The following is a 23,002-nucleotide window of genomic DNA, read 5'->3' as shown; positions in this document are numbered from 1 at the left end:
ATATATTAAATGCAAGCATCCATGGCAAGACATAGAATATCTGTGTGACCTACTTAAGAGTGGGAGCATCTATCTCATGATGATCACCCTCAGTTCCCTGGCCACACATAAAACCTTGGCAATAAGGAGAGCATGACAGGCACTCATCCTTTATCTGTCAAGCCTCAAGGCTTTGTAAGAAGTTCTTTGGGGTAAATTTGGGCTGTTCCATTAAATGATCTTAAAAGAAGGGGGGGGTAAGAAAAATTGTGACTGTCCTACTTTTAAAAAAATTCAGTTGCATGGAAAGTGTAAGGGGGGGGGGTCAAGAAAAATTGTGACTGTCCTACTTTGAAAAAAATTCAGTTGCATGGAAAGTGTAAGGAGGGGTCAAGAAAAATTGTGACTGTCCTACTTTGAAAAAAAATTCAGTTGAATGAAAAGTGTAAGGGGGGGGGTCAACAAAAATTGTAACTGTTCTACTTTGAAAAAAAAATTCATTTGCATGGAAAGTGTAAGGGGGGGGGGTCAACAAAAATTGTGACCGTCCTACTTTGAAAAAAAAAATTCAGTTGCATGAAAGTGTGTATTCTTCATCCAACTGCTGACTATTGGGCACAATGCATGTTGCAAACTACCCGACAGGGCATTGGTTTGGAAATGTGACTAGTGGTAGCTTAACGTTAAATTTAGTACCGAGAAAGAATTGCTTTAAGTGAAAGAATCAGCATCAGAAAAAATGTAATGAGGTTGCTGACATCCCAAGCTCAATGCTGTATGTGTACAGTTTAACTGTAACGGACTTGTCACCATTTCGATGCGCTCCCCCCACCATTGTTTGTGGTCGGTCCCTAATGTCCGTCATTTATGCGTGTGGCGCATAACTAATCGGGATGATCGTTGGGCTATATCCCTGCAATCCACCCCTGCAGCTGTGGCCCTGGCACTAATGCCGTGGATATAGGTCTCGCTGCCCAGCACAAGTAAATCACCATCAGGCAGGATCCCTCCAGGCCCGCACGTAAATCCTAAATGGTGAGGTTTGGGACACTGAGAGACAGAGGCAGGGTTTTAGTCAAAGGCAACACAATAACACAATGGGAAGATCACATGGTACCTTTTTTTTGCAGTAAAAGGGGGCTGTGAAAATTGTAGCAGAGTACAAGGATGTTAGATATCAAATTAGTCCTGTTGGACGTGCCATAAATGTAGTAATTTGCAAGGTTTGGGACACTGAGAGAAAGAGGAAGTGTTTTAGTCAAATGCAACACAATGGGAAGATTACTTGGTACCTTATTTTGAAGTACAAGTTGTTCTTGGTGGCTGATATCAGATTTAATCAGTCCTGTATGTTGGGCAAGTAATATGTACGTAGTTGGCAAATAGTAATTTGCAAGGTTTGGGACACTGAGAGAAAAAGGAAGGGTTTTAGTCAAAGGCAAGTCACAATGGAAAGATCACTTCGTACCTTTTTTTAAAGTGCAAGTTGTTCTTTTGGGGACTGAAAAGACTTGTGGTTGATTTTTAGGTTCTGGGTTCAAATCCCATGGCAGGCCTCATTGTTGTGTCCTTGGAAAAGGCACTTTACAGCAATTTTCTCACTTTCTCACTTGACTCAGGTGAAAATGAGTACCTAGCTTTGGTTAGGGATGTCTTGGATGGGACAAAAAGCCGGGGGTGACCTGTATTTGAGGAGAGCCACATTTTAAGCATGTTAAAGATCCCACCACACTTATTGAAAGGAGTAAGGGTCCTTACCGGCGTGAGTGGTTCAAACATTACATTCTGGTCTTACGCAGCTTGTAGTTAACTACACAAATCTGGTGTGTTAAACTTAAAGCAGTTAACATGATTTCTCATTCCTATATGTAAACATGGTCTTGTATATCATTCTATAATTGCAAAGTTTTCTATATTTGCTCCTTTCTACTTCTGTCTTAGATAAAATAACAGAATAACATAAGCTCGAGGGGATATTAATTCCTGCCCAAACAAGTCTCAAATGAATCCAAATATTTGTGTTGATATGTACTCCAGGAAAATTAAATGTGCCTGTAATATTGTCCCTCATAATTTCTGCAGAAATTAATGATGTTATGGGATAAAATTGGAACAAATTTCCCCGTACATTTGATTACCGCTGGATGTATTAGGTACAGGAGGAAGTTAGCAGTTACAAATTAAGTTAATAGATGGGAAGTTTGTAGATTTAGACCATTTAATGTAGTGGAGTGATGTGTATTTCTCCTGTTTTTAGTTATTTGATTTTCAATGACGTACATGTAGATTTTTGGTACTAAACAGTTGATATATTCTTGATGTAAGTAAGGTCAAGGCAAGCAAGGTCTGAAGTCATAGAAAATCTTACAATTTATCATAAAAGTCAAAAGTTAGATGTCACTAAGTAGTAATTTTACAATGTATCTATTTTCGAATTATAAACTTTTCGTAGCCAGGAAAAGCCAGAAAGGCAGCTATTTTAATGTGTACAGGGCTCAAAATATTGGGTTCGTGTACCTTATTATTAGTGCACCCAAAATTGGAGCTGTGCACCCATTTTTCTTTCTGTGGGAGCACTGGTGCACCCAAATATTTTTGTAGGTGTTTCTATACTTATCAAATGCATAATAATATACAGGATATTCTTGGCATCTAAGTCAAAAAAATGATAAAAGATTTTTTAAATTGGAAGTAATGTTGTTGTTATAAGTTGAGTGTGAAAACTAATCCGGCGACTATATGTAGTTCCTGGGTAAATAAAATAAGAATAAATCCAGTAATTGTAACACTATAGTCACTGTCCATGGTACTGAAAGTGTTAGTGCCATGGAAAGCTACCAACATTTTGCCTGTTCCTGACCGTGATACTCCAACAATTAGTGTCATGTGTCAGAAAAATAATAAAATATTTGTTAGTTAGGTCCTATTTCAGATTCAAGCTCAGAAAAGGAGCAGTAAGATCTGTAATCAGGTCTCGTTTTATATGGTGCACCCAAAATTTTTGTGTGCGCCTAATTTTGTAGGTTGGTGGTGCACCTATTCTCAAAAATCAATTTCGAGCCCTGGTGTATGATTGGGTGGTTTTGTGATGGTTCAGATTTCATCAAGACAAATATTCAATTATATTTAATACCTTCTTATCGGTTTATTTCTCAATATATTGCAAGTTCAAGGTGCGTACTCTGCAGCAAGGGCAAGTGAGAAAGTATGATTCTTACAGTTATTGACAACTATTAGTGGATAATGAAAAAAAGCAGTTGAATTAGGAGACCAAACTGCTTGAAACATCAGTTGCGAGCAATTGGAAAAAATGATGTGTAAAATGTACATATTGCTATTTGTATTCCATGGGGAAATTTGCTCATCTAAGTGGAAAACATGAATTGTTCTGGAGTCGCCATTCTTTATTGTACCTTGGAGTGCTGTAGACCTACATGTAGGGCACAGTGAAAGTAGTGGGTTGTTTTGCATTATTTTACTCGAGCAAGCTCAGGATTTTTGTCAGATTTTTTGTAGCAAAAGTGTATAAGCATAAACTTAATTGCACGACAAATATATGTACATTAAGTATGGCATATATTGCTATGAAATAAACATACTATGAGACTAAGGTACCTTACAAAAAACATGTAAAATGGGATAAGAATGTGCACTTTCACAGTAAGTAGTTGAAGTTATAGTATTTATGTATGTACATTACCAAAAATGGCATTTCTTGTATTCTTGTTTTTTTCATCCCCACAGAAAATATGTCTTCCCAAAAGCAAATTTTTCTGCATGCAAGAAAGACAATTTGTCCATGAATTAAGCAATTTTTTCTTATCGAACCATTTCTTGCAGTAAGAAATCTTTCTTATAGGTTTCTGTAAAGTTAATCTTTAAGGTTACTTCCAGAATCTTATTCTTACAGTAAGATTTTTTCTATACATGTTCGTGATGCAGACAATTGTTCTTATACGAAGAATACGGTTCTCAATACAGGCTCAAAATTATTTTAGTCTGGAAGTTATTATTCTTTCAAGATTTTTGTTCTAACCCCAAGAACACTACATTCTTATTGGGTAGAAATAGCTTCTTAATCTATCTCACGCTGAGAATATCTTTCTTTCCTCAAGACCAAAATTCTTGTTACCTAAAAATAGATTCTTCCGTTTTGAAATTTATATTCTTACAGTATAAGAAGTGATGGTATGAAGTAGCTTACTTGAAACTGCCCGCCTGACTGTCTCATCTAACAGAATTGATCCAGAGTTTAATCTGAGGTTTAGGGGATTACTGCTGATCCCATGACAGTCTAAAGGATTATGGTGGGCTGTCCAGACCTCCCTCCCCCCTTCTGACCAATAGAGCAGCTAGGAGAAAATTTGGAATTCTGATTAGCCTGTTATTTCCAGGACTTACACAGGCTAGCTTCTTGCATCTAGGACCAACATGCCCCCCCCCCATTTTTTTTACCAACCCCCCCTCCATTTTTTTTTTACAAAAGCCCTTGCTTTGTGAGTTAGACCTAAAAAAAAAAACCAAAGAAAATTGGGCATCTTTGGTGAAATTTCCTTGGACCATGATAGTCCTGGAGCAGAAGAGCTGGCCTGTGTAGGTCCTGGAAACAGTCTGGCATCCTGCAGTCTAGAACTAGAAGTATGATATACTGCTAGCAGTATAGCATGACAATAGGAGGGGCATGAAGAAAATACTAGATAGTTACTTTACTTAATACTAGATTGTGAACAAAAATTAGAATTTTGTATGTTAAAAATAAGAGCTCAGAGATTGAAAAAAAATCCAAAAAAGACAATATTCAACCTAAATTTGCAATGGTTGAATGACCATACTATTGCAAACAAAAATTTAAGTGTTGAGAAATACAGCGAGAACAAACACAGAAAGGCTTTTGCTGTCACTTATCCAAGTCATGCATGAAGTGAAAACCTTTGCCAAGGCAATATTCTACCTTATCTTACAACGCTATTTGCTAGTAATATACCTATCTGCTGTAGGTCAAGGCCTTCCAGCTCGCAACACGTACAAAATCACGACAAAGACATTCATAACGGTATTGTTTGGGCTCGCAACTGGAGATATTGCACTGGGCAGAAAATTTGGGATGGTTCCAAAACTGTACAAGATCAATGGTGAACCATATGCATGCAGCGATTGGTGTCCCATTGGTTATGTAGGCACAGGCCTATGCAATGTTATTACCTCCGACTATGGAGGTTTTGTTTTCAATGTGTTTGTGTGTTGACTTGTGTGTCTGTTAAGTTATGCAAGTGGTGGACACAGACAGGAAGCTAGGTCAGAGATCCCAGAAAAGGTTATCGCATTTCCAGTCCTCAATTTCTTGCTAGATACATGCCTGTTGTCCTGTAAAGCTCCAGTAGATACTGATTAAAATGCAGACTGATTAAAAAGTAGAAATTTTTGTTTCAATTGGAAGTAATGTTGTTATTATAAGTTGAGTAGGAAAACTAATCCAGTGGCGATATGTCGTTTCTGGGTAAATAAAATAAGAATAAACTCAGAAATTGTAACACTATAGTCACTGTCCAAGGTACTGAAAGTGTTAGTGCCATGGAAAGCTACCAACATTTTGCCTGTTCCTGACTGTGATACTGTAACAATAAGTGTTGTACTTACTATCAAACAGTTCCACATCTCTCCTTGGTACTGAAAGTGTTATTGCTGTAGAAATCTGTTTTAAAAAGTGTACCAAAGCATGTGATAGTTAATGTCAAGTGGCTAAGTATCTCAGACATTTTAGCAGATTGGAAGTAAAAAAAAATTGCCACAAATTTATCTGAAACTAAAAACAAAACCTTTTTTGTCTCTTCAAAAAAGCCTCTTTTGTTGTAGTAGAAGGCAAGAAAATGCCCAAAAGCTTGGTAGAATTACAAGTAAAATTTCTGACAACATGCAGTATTTCATGTAGGTTGTAACATAGTATTTGGCAAATGGTATCCTTTCTTATCTTCAATTGAAAACAAATTTCCTTGGGCTCTTCAAAAAGCTTGTGTAAAAGTAAAAGGTCTGACAATTTGCAGTATGGCACTATTTTGCATCCTGGCAAGCAAAATTTTATAGCGATGGCAGGGCTCGAAATACTGGGTGCATGTGTACCTTAGTGCACCCAAAATTGGAGTTGTGCACCAAATTTTTCTCTGAGGGTCCACTGGTGCACCCAAATATTTTTGAACGAATTTTTAACATTAGAAATGTATAATAGTATACCGGATATTCTTTGGTCTCTGAGTATCAGAAAAATCATAAAATCTTTGTTGTAGTAGTGTTTAAGATTTTGAAGTGAACTCTCATTTTACATGTAGATTCCAGCTCAGAAGAGGAGCAGTAAGACCTGCAATTAGGTTTTGTTTCATATGGTGCACCCAAAAAAAATTTTGTGCACCTAATCCCAAAAATGAATTTCAAGCCCTGGATGGTCACCCAAAAACAGACTTACTCCTGCCTCATCAATGATACATCTCTGAATCAGCAGACTGCCAATACTGAGCTGACCTCCCTATCAAAGGGATGAATCATGATCATGTGACCACGCCACATCTGTGAGCTGTGATGAGAATGAGTCATCTGACTGGGGACCGTCCACAAATGATGGAGGGGGGAGGAGCTGCTATAAACGCTTTCATAACACCCAAGGCTCTACTAGTGCAGTCATACCCGCCCAAGAAAACCACACAAGGGACCAATGAAACCTGATCTATATGAACAAGTGGTTACTATGCTTCTGTTGATGAGAAAAAATTTCGAAGGGACCATCCACGAATGCTTGTGTAAGGGGGGGGCAGTCCAGCACGTCGGCAGAACGTACTGCGCCTGCGCATAACCCTACATTTTCGCGTTTTTCGTTGGATTTTTGGTCAACGTTGCATCAGAATTTTGACTGTTGCAGAAGATATCTTTTCCGACACACCATTTGGAAACTATTGTCGAAATGCTGACCTTATATGAGCAAATACAACCTTATATGAGACATTCTGCCAAAGTGCTATGCACAATACATTATGGGTTTCGCGCAGGTGCAGTACGTTCTGCCGACGTGCTGGGCAGTCCTATGTTTGGAAACACCAATGTTCTGACATAGGCCTGTCAGAACATATGGAAATCAGAACATAGGATTGTAACTGTTTACTCACAGCCAGGGCTCTACTACTAGTACTAGTACTGTGCCTAGAACTTTTAGAGTTAGGTGATGCCATAGGTTTTTGGAAGGATGGAAAGCAACCAAAAGAAGGATATCTTGAAGGAAAGATATGTTGAATATCATTGCTTAAAGATCCAAGATGGTATTATTGCAGCTCTGTGAGACTCAGCCAAAAACAAGGAAATTTTGATGAATTTAAGCAAAATTAGCTAAATATGACAATATAGTGTTAAGATCATAACAAGTTCGTGCTGCACCATTATGCTTAGGGAGAGCTCTGAAGATGTACGATTTTACCCGCTTAAGGCCACACTAATTTAATTTGTCAGTTCATGGATTCACCCACTTCATTTTTTCTTGATTTGCAAATAAAAAAAAAACATTTCAGTCTCAGAATCAACTCCCAAATGCTCATATTTTGTACCCAACAGTTGAAGAAAGTCCCTAAGACTCTTCAGAGTTGTTACAGTTTTTTTCCGTCTATCAATGCAGTGGTTTGATTAAGAGTTTGAAATTCATTGTTTGAATTACAAACCAGCCTGGTAATATTGTTGACTTCATGGCTCCTATCATTTGGGGGCTATCATAGGATGCCTAGGCCTGGTTTTATTTTTAATTTTTTTCGCCCTGTCGCTTCATATTTTTTTATGAAAAAATCCGAGAACCAACAAATCAAATTGGTGTGGCCTTATGTTAGTGTAAATGTAATACAAGTACAAGTACAAGTACAAGTAACATGAGAGCCTTCAGATGAGGACAACCTTCCTAGATCTTCAGAGCCAGCCATCATCACAAGTAACAAAGGCAGTTCTGAATAACGAACATTTGACTTCACTGAAAAAATTTTACTATTTTTTCTGAAAAAATTCGAGAACCAAGAAATCAAATTTGTGTGGCCTTAAGCAGCAGTGAGTGGCACACGGCACGTCATCCTATCATCTCTGATCGGATGTACCTTATCAGGTCTTCATCCATGGCTTTCAGAAATGAAGGTTACATGCTTGATGGTCGTTGAAAGGACAAGGTCATCCTGGAATAGAACATTCCAGAACTGCAATACAGAAGGCGTTAATAAAACAGGTCATTTAAGGTTGACTGTTTCAGTGTTGACGAAAATAAATTTCTAATGACGAGAACTAATTTCTGACTAAATTGAAATTTGGAAGCACACAGAAATGCCGTAGAACTTTAAGTGCACGTAAAACTTTAAAATTTCTTTGCATACGGGCTGCGGATTCACCTCTTGTACAAGCCAGTACGGGCAACATATTTGCCCTGTACGTACCGGTACATACCATACATAAGCAGCACATGTAAGTATGCCCTGAATACGGTAAAGTGGCAAACGCTCAGAGATCATACGTTGTTATCACTCGTGCAACGAACAATGCACGCAACCGCTCATGGCCAGGCGTGACGTGCAGACCACATACGTACACCTTTCACAATCATGTCCACTACACAAAAACGTAGTGGACGTGGCCTCAAAAAAAAATATGTATGAACAAAAAACATGTACGGCGGGTTGTGCCCCTCACTTAAAGGGATATCAAGAACTTATGAAACTGTCCCCAACCTCCTGTTTACGGTCTGTCTTTTCAATCCAAAGCCCCTGGGAGAGAATTTTAAGCAATACCTTTGATAGCACCGCCATTAAAAGATGCCACAAATGTCAGATCCTGATTTTTACCCTCAAAAGAAAAAAAGCTAGTATTATGATTGTTTTAGCCATGGTCAGTTGGTATCATTGCCTGTGATTGTGTAAACAAGGTAACCATATACAATATCAGGGGTCGAAATACCCTTCTGTGTGCAAGTTGGTGCAGGTAAAATTGGTGCCGTGCAACTAATTTTTTTACCAGTGTGCACCGGTTTATCCATTACTACACTGACTCACTGCTCATAGAAATACCAAATAAGGAACTGAAAGGGTAACAAAATCAGAATCCAGGGAGTTTTTCTTCATTTTTTTATGATTAATAGAAGGTTACTATCTAGTCCCCACAACTGTGTAAGTAAATATTGGATACTACATGCATTATAGTTGTATTATGTACTTTTGGTTTTGTACCTATTATTTTTGGGGGGTGCAACTATTTTTTTTTTGGTGCAAGTGAATTTTTGCTGATCATAAATTACAATTTGTCCATTTCAGCATTGTACAATATATTCTGTACAGGAAGACATTTTTAGCTTTTGCACTGGGCTGTTTTAGTTTTAAGAATTCCTAACATTTGATAAATTATGTTATGTGTGGTGTAATGTCATTCGTATACATAACTTGTATTCAAGTTGTGCTGATGTTGTTACATAATGTTATATGATGTTTTCCCCCTGACAATTGGAATAATATGGGGTGCTAATTTTTTTATAAATGCAAGATAAAAGTGATAGTAATAATGTCCAACTCACAAGACTTTCCACTACAGTGAAATACATACCACATGTTGACTGCAGTATCTGTGTATTGTTTGTGAACTATTGTGTACACCTCTGCATGGATGTGCTCACCAACATGTGTCAATCACTTAAAGGGCTGTGTACCGGTACACTGTACCAGTACTGTACCTGTACACTGTACCAGTACTGTACCTGTACACTGTACCAGTACTGTACCTGTACACTGTACCAGTACTGTACCTGTACACTGTACCAGTACTGTGCCAGTACACTGTACCAGTACTGTACCTGTACACTGTACCAGTACTGTACCTGTACACTGTACCAGTACTGTACCTGTACACTGTACCAGTACTGTACCTGTACACTGTACCAGTACTATACCAGTACACTGTACCAGTACTGTACCAGTACACTGTACCAGTACTGTACCAGTACACTGTACCAGTACTGTACCTGTACCAGTACTGTACCAGTACACTGTACCAGTACTGTACCAGTACACTGTACCAGTACTGTACCAGTACACTGTACCAGTACTGTACCAGTACACTGTACCAGTACTGTACCAGTACACTGTACCAGTACTGTACCAGTACTGTACCAGTACTGTACCAGTACACTGTACCAGTACTATACCAGTACACTGTACCAGTACTGTACCAGTACACTGTACCAGTACTGTACCTGTACACTGTACCAGTACTGTACCAGTACACTGTACCAGTACTGTACCAGTAAAATTGTTTAGGGTCATGTTCAGACTGGAATGGCAAGAGTACATTTTGTACCGTTTCTGAACAGAACTAACTCTAGTCCTACACTGGATTTCCCCTTTTTTTGTCTGAAAATATATGAATGCCAATTCTCAAAGATTGCAATTTTGACAATTTCACACTTGAAATTTAGGAAAACTTCTGTCGTTGAGATTAAGACCTGATTTAAAGATGACATCTCACCACTCAAAAGGCAGTTGGCTAATATTGCACAATGATTAGCCAAACTTGTTTAGGTACAGATAAAGGTCTGGGCCTGTACCTTACCTGTACTTGTACTTGTACTTGTACCTATACCTGTATCTGTACTGTACCTGTACCTGTACTTTTACCTGTACTTGTACAATGTACAATATACTTGTACCTTTACCTGTACTTGTACTTGTACATGTACCTGTACTTGAATCTGTACTTGTACTTGTACTTGTACATGTACCTATACTTGTACTTGTACATGTACCTATACCTGTACTTGTAAAGTTGTACCTGTACTTGTACTTGTACCAGTCCTGTACTTGTATCTGCAGGTGTACTTGTACCTGTACCTATACCTGCACTGTAGTTTTCAGGTACACAGCCCTAATCACTTGTGTGTTCTCTTTGCTGTTGTTGTGCACTCTCATTCATTCGTCTGTTCACACTGTCCCTCCTTCATTCCATTGCTGCCTGGACCCCAGGCCCGACCAAGAACAAGAGAATTCTGGGTAAGAACCTCTCCCTTCCTCTGTAGAACTTGTAGTGACCTTGATAGTCAAATTTTGACCTTGAAATTTACACTGCTGCTAACCAAAATTTGAATAACAAATGTAGTGAGTAGTTGTAGAGCTTGTAGTGACTTTAGAATTAATGCGATTGACTTGCAAGAAATTTGTGCTACTGAACATTTAAATTTGGATTCCGGAAGAATTTCAAAGTAATCAGTAGATATAGTTGCTTATAATTAGAACAAATGTAATGAGTAGTTGTAGAGCTTGTAGTGACTTTAAAATTAATGCGATTAACTTGTAAGAAATTTGTGCTACTGAACATTTAAATTTGGATTCCATTGAAGAATTTCAAAGTAATCGGTAGATATAGTTGCTTGTAAAAGTTTTTTGCAAATGTATCGATAATTGATCTGTTCATTTGCTTTTAATTTTTAAACTTTAGAAAATGTGATTGTTATGTTTAATATGCATCATTCTATCATGTCAACAATTAAATCTAAATTCTAACATTCCCACATAGTATTTTATCATAAAAATGGAATAAGCTATTGATGTGTATGTTTGGAATAATTCCTATCTGTTTAGGAATTCAAAGTAACCACTGATTTATCTAATTTATCATTATTAATTTGACTGTTTTTAAACTTAAAATTTTATTCAAACTACCGATTATCATCAAATTTAGATCCAAATCTCCCAACTTTCCCTAATAATCATAAACTTGCTTTATCATGTATTTACATTTGTATGTTAGCATTTATATTGAGTTATGATTTTTCTTTTTTTTTTTCTGTCTCTATACATGCATGCATTTCATCCCTAAACCATTTGTTGAACACATTTCATTCACAACACTGTCATTTATAAATGTTATTCACAATACAAATCAATATGATGTAAGGGAAACATGGATTGTTTTGTGACAATTGTTGTTTTAAAAATGTTTTTTTTTTATCAAACAAGGGAAAATGTATCACAATAGAGTTACAGAGTAATTTAAAAAGGGTTAAGGGTACACAATACTGATTACATGCAATCTATATAATATTATTGAGTGTGAATTACTGGTAAAAGATTAGCCAGGTGTGTTTCATCCATATCCTTGATTGCTTGCTGCTGTTCACCTGCAATCAGCTAGAGGGCTCTGCTGACATGCGTACTCAGTATTAGTATTTGGTGGCAGCATGTACAGAAAGGAGGTGCTGTATTTGTGTGTGGTAAAAACTCAAGTGAAGATGTGAGCCACCTTCTTTGCAGTTCTCTAATGATAAGATAGGGGCATATGTGCAAAGTACAATGTACATAGCAATGGTAGGCTATGCTGCATAGCCGAAAATACATTGTAGAAGATCCTTTAAAGTTGAAAGGGCAGGAAAACGCAAACAATTTTTTTTTGTATGGTCCATACTTGTTGCATTTTTTGACATGATTTTTTTTGCAAGTCCTGAACTAGTTCCAGGTTTTTTGGATTTGAACCTAAGGCCATGTTGATTTGATTATATGGATGACATCCTCTGGGAACCCCAAAACTGATGCGCGCGTGCGATTAAAAAAAAGTTTTGCAAAAAAAAAAGTTGCTTTCACTATGAAATCTACGTGGTCATGAAGGTTGAACAAATGGCACAGAATATGTTATGGCGAATAATCTACTCTTTGAATTCATTTCTTTACATTTTTGTCTTTTTTCCTTTGATTTTGGCATTCTACGACATTGGTATCGTTTCTAAATGTTTTCCTTGCAACTTATGGTATATTTTTGCTCATTTAGCAACTGTTTTGCACGATTTACAGTATGGTTGAAAACTTTCTTTTTTTTCTTTTTGGAAACGGCCGAAAATTCATGCGCGCGCGGATGTCATCCATATAATCAAATCAACATGGCCTAAACATTTTTACAAGTCCAGCGAACTGGTACACAGCACTATGCTTATGTATTGTAACAAATAACACAGTGGATAACAAAAGTATGACAACCCCACAGCTGCCTCTACCTCCAGTGCAGGCAATTCCAGGTGGATGCAGGATTGACTAGTAGATGTTTGATACACCTGAATCAGTTAAAAGGACACTTTATCATAGTCACTGTAACAAAACGCGTGGAGAACAAAAAGAAATCTCTAAGCCAACGATCGGCAACCCCAAGGCCTCCTGTAGTCCCAGTGCAGGCGATTTTTTGTAGGTGAGGGATTGACGACCTTAAATGTTTGATGAGTCATGTAAGTACACGGTTCCTGTGGCTGCTCGGGCACGTGACTCGCCTGCAAATTTTTTTTTAAACACAGTGGTTCAATGCAAGATTCTGCACGAACAACTATCAAAGGGGCTCTAGTGCAACGGAAATGAAAAGAAACCTACAGTGGGGGTCGCTGGAAGACAGACGTAGAATGTCCAGACTGTCCATGATGTACAAAATGACTAATAAACTGGTGGACGTACCAACCACTAAGTATCTGATACCAGCCCAGAAAAGAACAAGAAACAGTCATGCCCTCAAATATCAGAGTTATCAACCAAGAATTGAGGTATTCAAAAACTCGTATTTCCCCAGAACTATCGTAGACTGGAACTCGTTGCCACCAAGCACAGTTGGGGCATCATCACTAGAAAGCTTTAAACAACGCCGCCGCGCCGCCGCGCCGCCGCCGCGCTCCACCGCATATCAGCTACTGCTGAGGCGGGCCATCATTGCTTTCCATCTTCCTCTGTCTTGTGTTGCTCGTTGCGCCCCCTCCCATTCGCAACCCATCACTGCAAGGTCTCTTTTCATTGTTTTTCTCCACGTCATACTCTGACCGCCCCTCTTCCTTTTTCCTTGTGGACACCACGTTAACACCACTTTTGGCAGTCTTTGCCTTGGCATTCTAGAAACGTGGCCTAGCCACCTCAGCCTTGCTCTTTGTACTAGTTTAGAGAGCTTTGGCTGACCTGTCCTACGCCTGATCCTACGCTTTAAACAACTCCTGCAATCAAATGAGCAAAGATTGAGTGTAACAAGCCGTTCGGTGTGATATAGCTAGCTGCCGCCGCGTCGAGTGCCTGCGAAGCTGGTGTGTTATGCCGAAGGGCGGTTTTACCGGCTATACTGATACAGATACAGAATGCAAGGCCTATACGACCACTTCTCAACATTGAACTAGAAATATGAGAGAAACATGGCTATGTCAAGAGATGGCGGTGAACGTTTGATTTGAAAGCCTGTAGATTATAGGTTGGTGGGAAACACTTGTCAGGGAGGGAATTCAAAAGCTTGGCCGTACGGGGAAAGAAACTGTCACTGTAAAAAGATTTCGAACAAGGAATTTGGACGGGGAAGTTGTGTGAGCTAGTGGAGAACCTAGTGGAACGCTTAAAAGTTCTGAGTGGTGGAACTAGTTGGGTAAGTTCTGCAGAGCAATGACGAATGACGGAACAGAAAATTAATGTCTACACACCACCTTTTTGTAGCCTGGAGTCCATCTTATTGTAGCTCAGATTTCTTTTTCACAGAATAGTTCTTCATACATTTGGCCCTAGTATCATGCATTAGGCCACACCAATTTGATTTGTTGGTTCTCAGATTTTTTTCCACAAATAATATGAAGCAACAGGGCAAAAAAATAAAAGTAAAAACACACCTAGGCATCCTGTGATAGCACCAAATTCTATGATCATAGGAGGCATGAAGTCAACATACCAGGCTGGTTTGTAATTCAAACAATAAATTTCAATGAACTTTTAATCAAACCACAGCATTGATAGATGGAAAAACTGTAACAACACTGAAGAGAAGGAACACAGTAAAATCAGAAAAAAATAAAGCGGGCGAATCCGTGAACCAACAAATTAAATTGGTTTGGCCATATTTTGGGAATCAAAATCATTATTTTGACTTGAAGTCAACTTTAATAACCACCATGATTTCAGCACCATGGACAGGAGTAGTTAATACTGGTAAAGGCTACTGTGAAAAAACTTATGATACATGTAGAGATTACCTTTCGAAGCACTCACGGAGTAGTGTTAAATCAAGACCTTTGAATTTGCCTGTAGTAATGTAATACTGATACAGAATCTAGTCTATTTTTTCTGTGCTCACCATTTTGAGGACAATCGTAATGACTGAAATATATGCTGCTTTGAATTTACCTGTAGTAATGTAATACTGATACAGAATCTAGCCTATTTTTTCTGTGTCACCATTTTGAGGACAATTGTAATGACTGAAATATATGCTGCTTTAAATTTACCTGTAGTAATGTAATACTGATACAGAATCTAGCCTATTTTTTCTGTGCTCCACAATCTGAGGACAATCGTAATGACTGAAATATATGCTGCTTTGAATTTGCCTGTAGTAATGTAATACTGATACAGAATCTAGCCTATTTTTTCTGTGCTCACCATTTTAAGGACAATCGCAATGACTGAAATATATGCTGCTTTGAATTTGCCTGTAGTAATGTAATACTGATACAGAATCTAGCCTATTTTTTCTATGCTCCACAGTCTTGAGGACAATCGTAATGACTGAAATATATGCTGCTAAGGGTTGCTTTGGGTGCCCCGCAAACGTTTTCTACCAAATTATCCTCATTCAATGTAAGCACTGCTGGGAGAGGGTCAAGGATAGGGCCATTTATTTTCTGAGGGGAGCCCGGTAGGGGATTTGACGTTTCCGAAAAAACACTTACTGGCGACTGATTGCCTGTAGTAGTTTTGATTTTCAAGATGAAATTGGTTGTTGTTAATGATTAGAAACCAATATAGGATGTTTGCGTAGTTGCAGAAATGTGTTTTTTTAAAGATATTCAAGACAAAATGTTGACAATATTTTGTTGCTGTGAATTTATTCTTGTCACAGTTTTACCTGTATTCTTATGTTTAATTATTATTTTATGTTATGTTACTTTCTTGTATTATGTTTCCATGGGCTCCTTTGGAAATCATGTTTAAATGGCTGAAGAAACTACTCATATGCTTCGAAGATTAATAAATAAATAGATAAACAGTTTACTACCACTTGTATAAATGATCTAAGGATGGTTTCTTTACAGTGTTGTAATTAATTTTGTTGATTTTAGGAATTTAAGTTATCTTAGGCTCCCAATGGCCCTCACTGTAATAAGGATGGAACTTGGTGGATGTGAATTCTAGGCCACAAAAGGACAATTTTTTTAAGTAGTTGTATTATCAGTGCATATGCCACCTTTGCATTTTTATTTGTAAGCCACTTGCCTTGATTGTCAGACACTCCTGTAGCTTATAAATAAAAAGGGAAGGAGGTATAAGATTTCAAACATTTCAATGTGTGATTGATTCGTAGTTGATACTTTTGGTACCTATTTTGTCTTTGTCTTTAGCTACTTTGGCATTCTCGTATGTTCAGACTTCCCTTGCATATACACAGTGTGTGTGTGTAGATGGTTACAGTTGACATAGTAAAATAAGCTCCTGTTCTGAAACAACAGGAGCCTTTTGATTAATTTGCATCATTCTTGACTTGTCTAACTTTTTTTTCCTTTTGGACTTCATATAATTTGTGCTCACTTATTATTATCAATCAATAGTTGCTTATAAACTTGCATCTCTCCTGCAGTCTCTAGTGTCACTGACGAAAGGTAGCAGAATAATGTGCTACCTTAAACGTCTGACCGTTTCCAAAATCATATCCAGTTGCTTGAGTAACTGTTTTTTGGCGTATCTTATTACCTGGATGTCTAACCTTCACCGACATACTTTAGATAATCATTGATACAGGGCTTTTCTTCCTCTGTCACTCCTGCTATCAATTTGAAGAGCTTTTGCAAACCCCCCTCCCTTGTTTGTATGCTGATCAAGTATGCCGTAGTCAGTCCTTTATTGATCCTGCCATGAAAAGGATCCATCTAGCTTTGGTGTCGTTCATTTTAAAATCAATTTTCTCAGCTGCAATCAGGGCAAGTGTGAGAGGCACGGGCGGAATGGCAGAAACGTGAGGTCAGGGCGGCCATTTTGATATGGAGGACAGAGGCACATTTGACCTTGTTTTGAGTAGGTCTTAGTGAAATGGTCTTAGTCTGGTCAGCTTAGACCACTCCAATTTAATTTCTTGGTTAACAGATTCACCTGCTTTTTTTCTGATTTGAAAAAAAAAATCAGAATCAACTGCAAAATGCTCATAACAGTTGAAAACAGTCCTTTTCTTCCTACTTGTTACAGTTATTCCATCTTTTAATGCATTGGTATCATTAAAAGTTCAAAATTCATTGTTTAAATTTTGAACCAGCCTGGTGTGTTGACTTCATGGCTCCTATCGTACCATTTTGGGCCATAATAGGATGCCTAGGCCTGTTTTTTTTTGCCCGACCGCTCCATTATTTTTCAAGAAAAATCCATTAACCAAGAAATTAAATTGATGTGGCCTTAGGACATACAGTAAAGTATACTCAACTTGGCTGTCTTATTGTTCATTTGTAACAGAGAACCTTAGATAACATTAACACAACATGAATGCTAAAGTCTTTTTCTTATGACTTTTCTAGATATCCCAACTGCTAGATTTTTTTTACATTGTCATATATAAATTAATGGTATAGGTGATTTCTTTACATCTATCTCTAGTTCTATCCTTACCAAGCCCCAAGATTTACTCCTTTTTTTGGGTGGCACCCTAAAAATCAATCTGGTTCCTTCCAGTAACTGTTTTCATCAGAATTTGGGGCATTTTTTTGCTCCATGAATGTTGATACACATTGGGACAGTGCTGTTTCAACTTAGTACTATGTAAATAAGTGAATATTAACTTTGAAAAATCTGGTTTCCAAACTCTAAAAACTGCACTGGATGCTTTAAGGTTATGTGAAGGAAACTTTTAAAAAGCAAACAACTAGATTGTGAAGTGGTTTTAATTGCAGTGGGGGCACCTAACCTCATTAGCCGTGCCCTGTGCGAGGACAATTAGAAGATAGGACTCCCCTGACCATGACTTGTTCCCTCGTCCTTGCTTCAGCAATAACTCCAAATTACTGTGGCAGGGTTAAATCCGGGAGAATGTCATGGGTGGGCAGCGTCAGGTTAATAAACTGTTTCTCAGATTAATAATCCGTTTCTCTTAAAACCCTTGTCCTGCTGAGCGCAACATATGTTGTTTTTGCACATACAGTACCATCTATATAGCACCCTGCATAGGTACGATTTGGGGGTATTTCTCATGCAACGCATCGCACCGCAGCGAAACGCAACGAATGCGGAAGTAACTATGCCATTGCAGGGTAAAAAAATTGGGGGGTCTATGATCTAATTAAGACATGAAATTATTGAAAAATATTGTGCCAGGAAAGCCAGCAGGACAAGGGTTAACTTGTATGAAGTGCATCTATAATGCTTCTACTGTAACTTAAGTTGTAGACTAGAAAATCAAAGATGCTGGCACAAGTAGATGCAAAATTTGTGACAAGAACGTCAGGCTTAATTGTATATTAGTCAGTTTTCCTACAGTCTTATTGGTGTAAATGTAACATTATTTTGACTTGAAGTCAACTTTAAAAACCACCATAATTTTAGCACCATGGACAGGAGTATATAATATACATAAGTATATAAGGCTACTGTGTTACAGTCTATTATAAAATGTGTGGGGTTATTTGTTTAAAAATGCCGTAGATTATTAACTGTCATGTTAATTTATTCTAATATTTTAGCCACGCCAATTTAATTAGTTGGTTCCACCAGTTTCTTATTTTTTCGTTTGCCTTCCTTTTTTTAGAATTAGTAACAAATTGAATGTAAAAGTTGCAGTTTTTCCTTTTTCCTTTCTTCCTTCCTGTTTCTTATCTTATATCCTCTTCCTGTTTCCATTGTACTTTCTCCAACATAACAACAATAAAGTGCAAAATGTTCTTTACTCAATGATTGTTTCATAAATGTTTTCTATCCTTCTTGCAAAGATCTTTCATCTAGCATCACATTTGAAGCCACCAATTTAGTCCTTCAAATATACAAGCCAAAATAAATGTACATTGCCTAACTTGAAAATACAGCACAATATATTGCATTGACATCGTTGTACCCACAGTTTTATTATTGGACACAGTTCAGGTAAAGATGAATTATTGTACTGTCACCTTGTCCTGAGTGCAAAGGCTGGTAATAAAGTTTTGATTAGGCAGAACCATGCCAGTAACTCGTTTCTCACCCCTAGTGGCAAGGTAAAATGTACTTTAGGCTGTTGTACTGTAAATTGGCCATACTTAAAAATTCTATATCTACGTTGTGTTATGTTTACCGAAGGAAAACATACTGTTTTGCTCAGTTTCTTCCTCTTCTTCTTCAAACAAATGAGGTCAATGACCTGAACCAGACATCTTTCACCATGGTAACTACTGTTGGATTACATCATGTTGCACTATTATTTTATAGCAGGAGGGATTTAGACTCCTATCACCTCATATATGAAAACTCAATATGGTTGAGTAAGAATCGAGAGCAGACCATATGTGAAGGTAAACATGATACATTTAATTGCTACGCAAATGTTACCTTTCTAGTTTAAGTTCTCTTTCAGCTTGTCTGTATAAATACATGTATGTATTTACATGTTTACCAACATGCAATTTTGTATATGCTATGAGTTTGGATTGAGTCTTTTAAGTGTGTATTTGCAGAAAGCATTTCCGAATTACAGAACAAAATTTAGACATTTTGCAATATTGCAGAGCACTGAAATAAAAGTATTTCAACCACTATATCTGTAAGTTGAATACGTCCTTGAAAACCCGATTAGCAAGGTCGCTAATGCTTCTCTCTCCTCCCTAAAAGAGAATGCATTTCTTATCTTCCCTTTCCCTGCAACAGAGAACTATACTTGCTCCATCCTCCCACCACTTGTCTGATACAGTTGGCTGTGCCGTACATTTGGCAAACGGCTGGGTTACAATTGCCTGGTAGTTGCCATGGCAACTAATAGGTGGGAAAATGAGCTTTCTGGCAGGGCGTGATAATGCCGAGAGCTGTACGTGCCTGGTTTACTACTAGTAGGCTTGGCTGTGGCCATTTTCACAGGCCTCCTTTTTGTAGACAGCGATAGCTAAGCAACTGTACAACAACCAAAATTGAATCTGTGTGACCCTTGCTTGCACAGTTGGACTTGTAGTATGATGCAAGAGTTATGATTCAAAATACAACAAAAGAAGCTGGAATGATGCCTTGGTTTTTGGTTTTCTTTTAGTGCCCTGAAGATCATGATCATTTTCTCCAGAGCAAAGTGAGGAAAGTCGTGTAAAGTGCCTTTCCCAAGGACACAAGTTTTAGGTGACATAGCTGGATTCGAACCCAGGACATCTAGGTTCTTAGCCGAATGCTCTGCTGTTACGACACAAGACCCCTTTTTTATCTATGCAATTTATTTCGAGTGATCTGTTAAATCTGGTGTGATTATTTATTCCCTGGCTGTTTGGATTGCCCTTTTTGTCTCATTACATAAGCTAGAAATGTCTAGAATGGGTTTTCATCTCATAGTGTTTCCAAAAAAAGAAGTCAAACCCAACATTAAAGTTTGAAATTAGTCATATGTCATTGACTGCATTTATTCTTTGTTTTTTCCTTGCTACCTGCAGTTTACCTTTAGGCAAGATCTTGCAATTAACTGAAGATTATTGTTGTAATCAATCTCAGATGTCACTCTGACAACACAAACTGTGGTGAATTGGTCTTTTTCTGCAGTTGTAACTAAATATTCTTTAGTCTCATGTTTGAAATTTGATATATATATAAATGGTGTATTTGAAAATTGACACAATACTAAAACAGCATTGCAGCCTAATAATACAATTGTAAAAAGGCTGAATTACGCAGTTTTAGGGAACACAGAATTGTACAAAATGTCATTAATATTTACAAGCATAATATATAATGCTGTTCAGCATCGCTAAAAAAATCATTTAGCATCGAAGCCCAGGTGAAAAACGACCTGCGCTTGCTTCAACTATTGATTACTAAACGTTCTTTCATCGCAACTTGGGACACTTTGACATTTCTGAGAGGATTATGTAGAGAGGAAGGGGGAGATATTCCTCCTGTGTGTGCGGGCAGGGATGACGCACTCCTCGGTAATACCCGGGTAATTTCCGGCCCTTCTAAGATGTCTGATATTGATGAGGAGCGCGGAAAGTCGGAGAGACCCTCTTAACAACTCAAACAGCTCGCTGTAATCAGCCGCTGACACGGACAAAGTCACCTTCATTCGGATTAGAACAGAGGCGCCGAGAGTGAAAAATGTAAGCTTGAAGAAGGAAACAGAGATAATGCTCAAATCTCTTGGTTAGCAAGTTCAATGTTAGCCGCTCTGGAGTAGAGTCATGAAAACCTTTCAGTAAATCTCTTAGCCACTAAGAAGAGATGATAGACTGAAAGTCAATGCTTGCTAGTGATGTTACAACACTGCAGATACATTGTCTTTCTTTTGAAAAGCTTAAGACTGTCCTGACTGTCTGAAATTTATTGAGAATTCAGGTAGAATCGCTGCAATAACTCAAGTGGGGGTTAGCGTAAGTGACTTGGGCGATTCCATCGCTAAGAAGCCACTAAGAAGAGGTGATAGACTGAAAGTCAATGCTTGCTAGTGATGTTACAACCCTGCATATCTTAGAGATACATTGTCTTTCTTTTAGAAAAGCTTAGACTGTCCTGACTGTCTGAAATTTATCGAGAATTCAGGTAGAATCACTGCAATAACTCAAGTGGGGGTTAGCGTAAGTGACTCGGGCGATTCCATCGCTGCCAATCATTTGTCACCCCCTGCCTTATTAAAGAACATTTATTGAAGCACCTTCTGGCGAAGAATTGCAATCAGTACCTCCAGGGTCCTTAGTATTCTGACGAAGGTTGAATTAAAGCTCTAGTGACTGATGGCTATCGATTGTCAATAGTCAATTACTAAGTGTCCACTATTATATAAACATTGCTGTTGGACATTTGTGTCATCGGTTAGTGTTGATATATCATGTGACGCTGATCTTTTGAAATTGGTGAACCTGCCAACTTAGTGTTGAAGCTTTCGAAAAGTGTGCCAAATTTCTGAACCAAAATACAACATGTATATAATCAAAAAGTGATCATGAAGTTTTAAGTTTTGTATACGAAAATCGAAATTGAAATTTTAGATACATCTTTTAGGAGAATGAAAAAAATATGTGTACTTTTTTTACTGCAGAGAAAGTCTAATACATTTGCACATTCTTCAAATGCCCAAGTCACTGTTTCTCCCTTTTCTGTTCCTTTAGTATACTGTGTAAGTTGTAAACTGATACTTAATTTTTTGTTTGTTTGTTTGTTTGTTTGTTGGAGTCTGTGTGCTGGTTACTCATGAGGGAAGAAGTCAGGTTCTAACAGAAAATATAACAGGATACAGCAGTTACATGATTGAAGTTGTACTAAGTCCATGAACATATTTCAACCTACAAAATTGCATGTATCTACTGTGTATCGTTCTGCAACAGTGGATTCATTCTGCAAATTGCATGTTGTGTGTGTGCGTGGGTGTATCGAGCCCCGACACTGCATCAAAGTCTCACTAAACCAACATTGACCCTCCACGGGTGGAAACTTTCTGCGGAATCCTAAGATTTATGGGCTGCGGTTGCCTACATGAGGTATCGTGTGCGTCGATGATCCCGACATTAATACGCAAGTGGGTGGGGTACTAGCCCGTGTCTCCCGTGGATTTTCGCTATTTCTGACGCAATTTCCTGCCGGGCGATCTGTCAGATTGATTATGGGCAGTTTTCTTATCAGAAAAATCCAGAGAATTGAGGTAATTTTTTTTCTTGGCAATCCAGTACAGTGTTCAACCCTATAGGTGCCTCTTCTCACACTCTTGTGCCACTGTCATAAGCAGTTTGAGCTTGATATGACTGGATGTCAAGCAAGCATGCCAAGTTATTTTTGTGGTTCTGAGACATATTAGGTAAAAATTAAGCAAGAAAACAAGATAAACAGTGAGTTGTGAGGAAATTTTGAATCAGACT

General features: G+C 38.0%; 1 protein-coding gene across 14 annotated transcripts in view; it reads left to right on the top strand.

Annotated features, from left to right (window-relative positions):
• Positions 1-23,002, top strand: part of LOC109476288 (regulating synaptic membrane exocytosis protein 1-like) — a 169,326-nt gene that overhangs the window by 23,267 nt on the left and 123,057 nt on the right. For 13 of the 14 annotated variants that reach the window (XM_019777192.1, XM_019777188.1, XM_019777191.1 and 10 more), the window contains exon 2: positions 10,992-11,018. The exons of the other annotated variant lie outside the window; for it this stretch is intronic. In XM_019777192.1, coding sequence (XP_019632751.1) covers positions 10,992-11,018 — 27 coding nt within the window. The remainder of the gene's footprint in view (positions 1-10,991; positions 11,019-23,002) is intronic. 14 annotated transcript variants of the gene reach the window in all.

Source organism: Branchiostoma belcheri, unplaced genomic scaffold (genome assembly GCF_001625305.1).
Source record: "Branchiostoma belcheri isolate BF01 breed outbred unplaced genomic scaffold, Haploidv18h27 scaffold37, whole genome shotgun sequence".
Taxonomy (NCBI): domain Eukaryota; kingdom Metazoa; phylum Chordata; class Leptocardii; order Amphioxiformes; family Branchiostomatidae; genus Branchiostoma; species Branchiostoma belcheri.
Note: the sequence above shows the minus strand (reverse complement) of the source record. Positions and strands in the feature narration are given on the sequence as shown.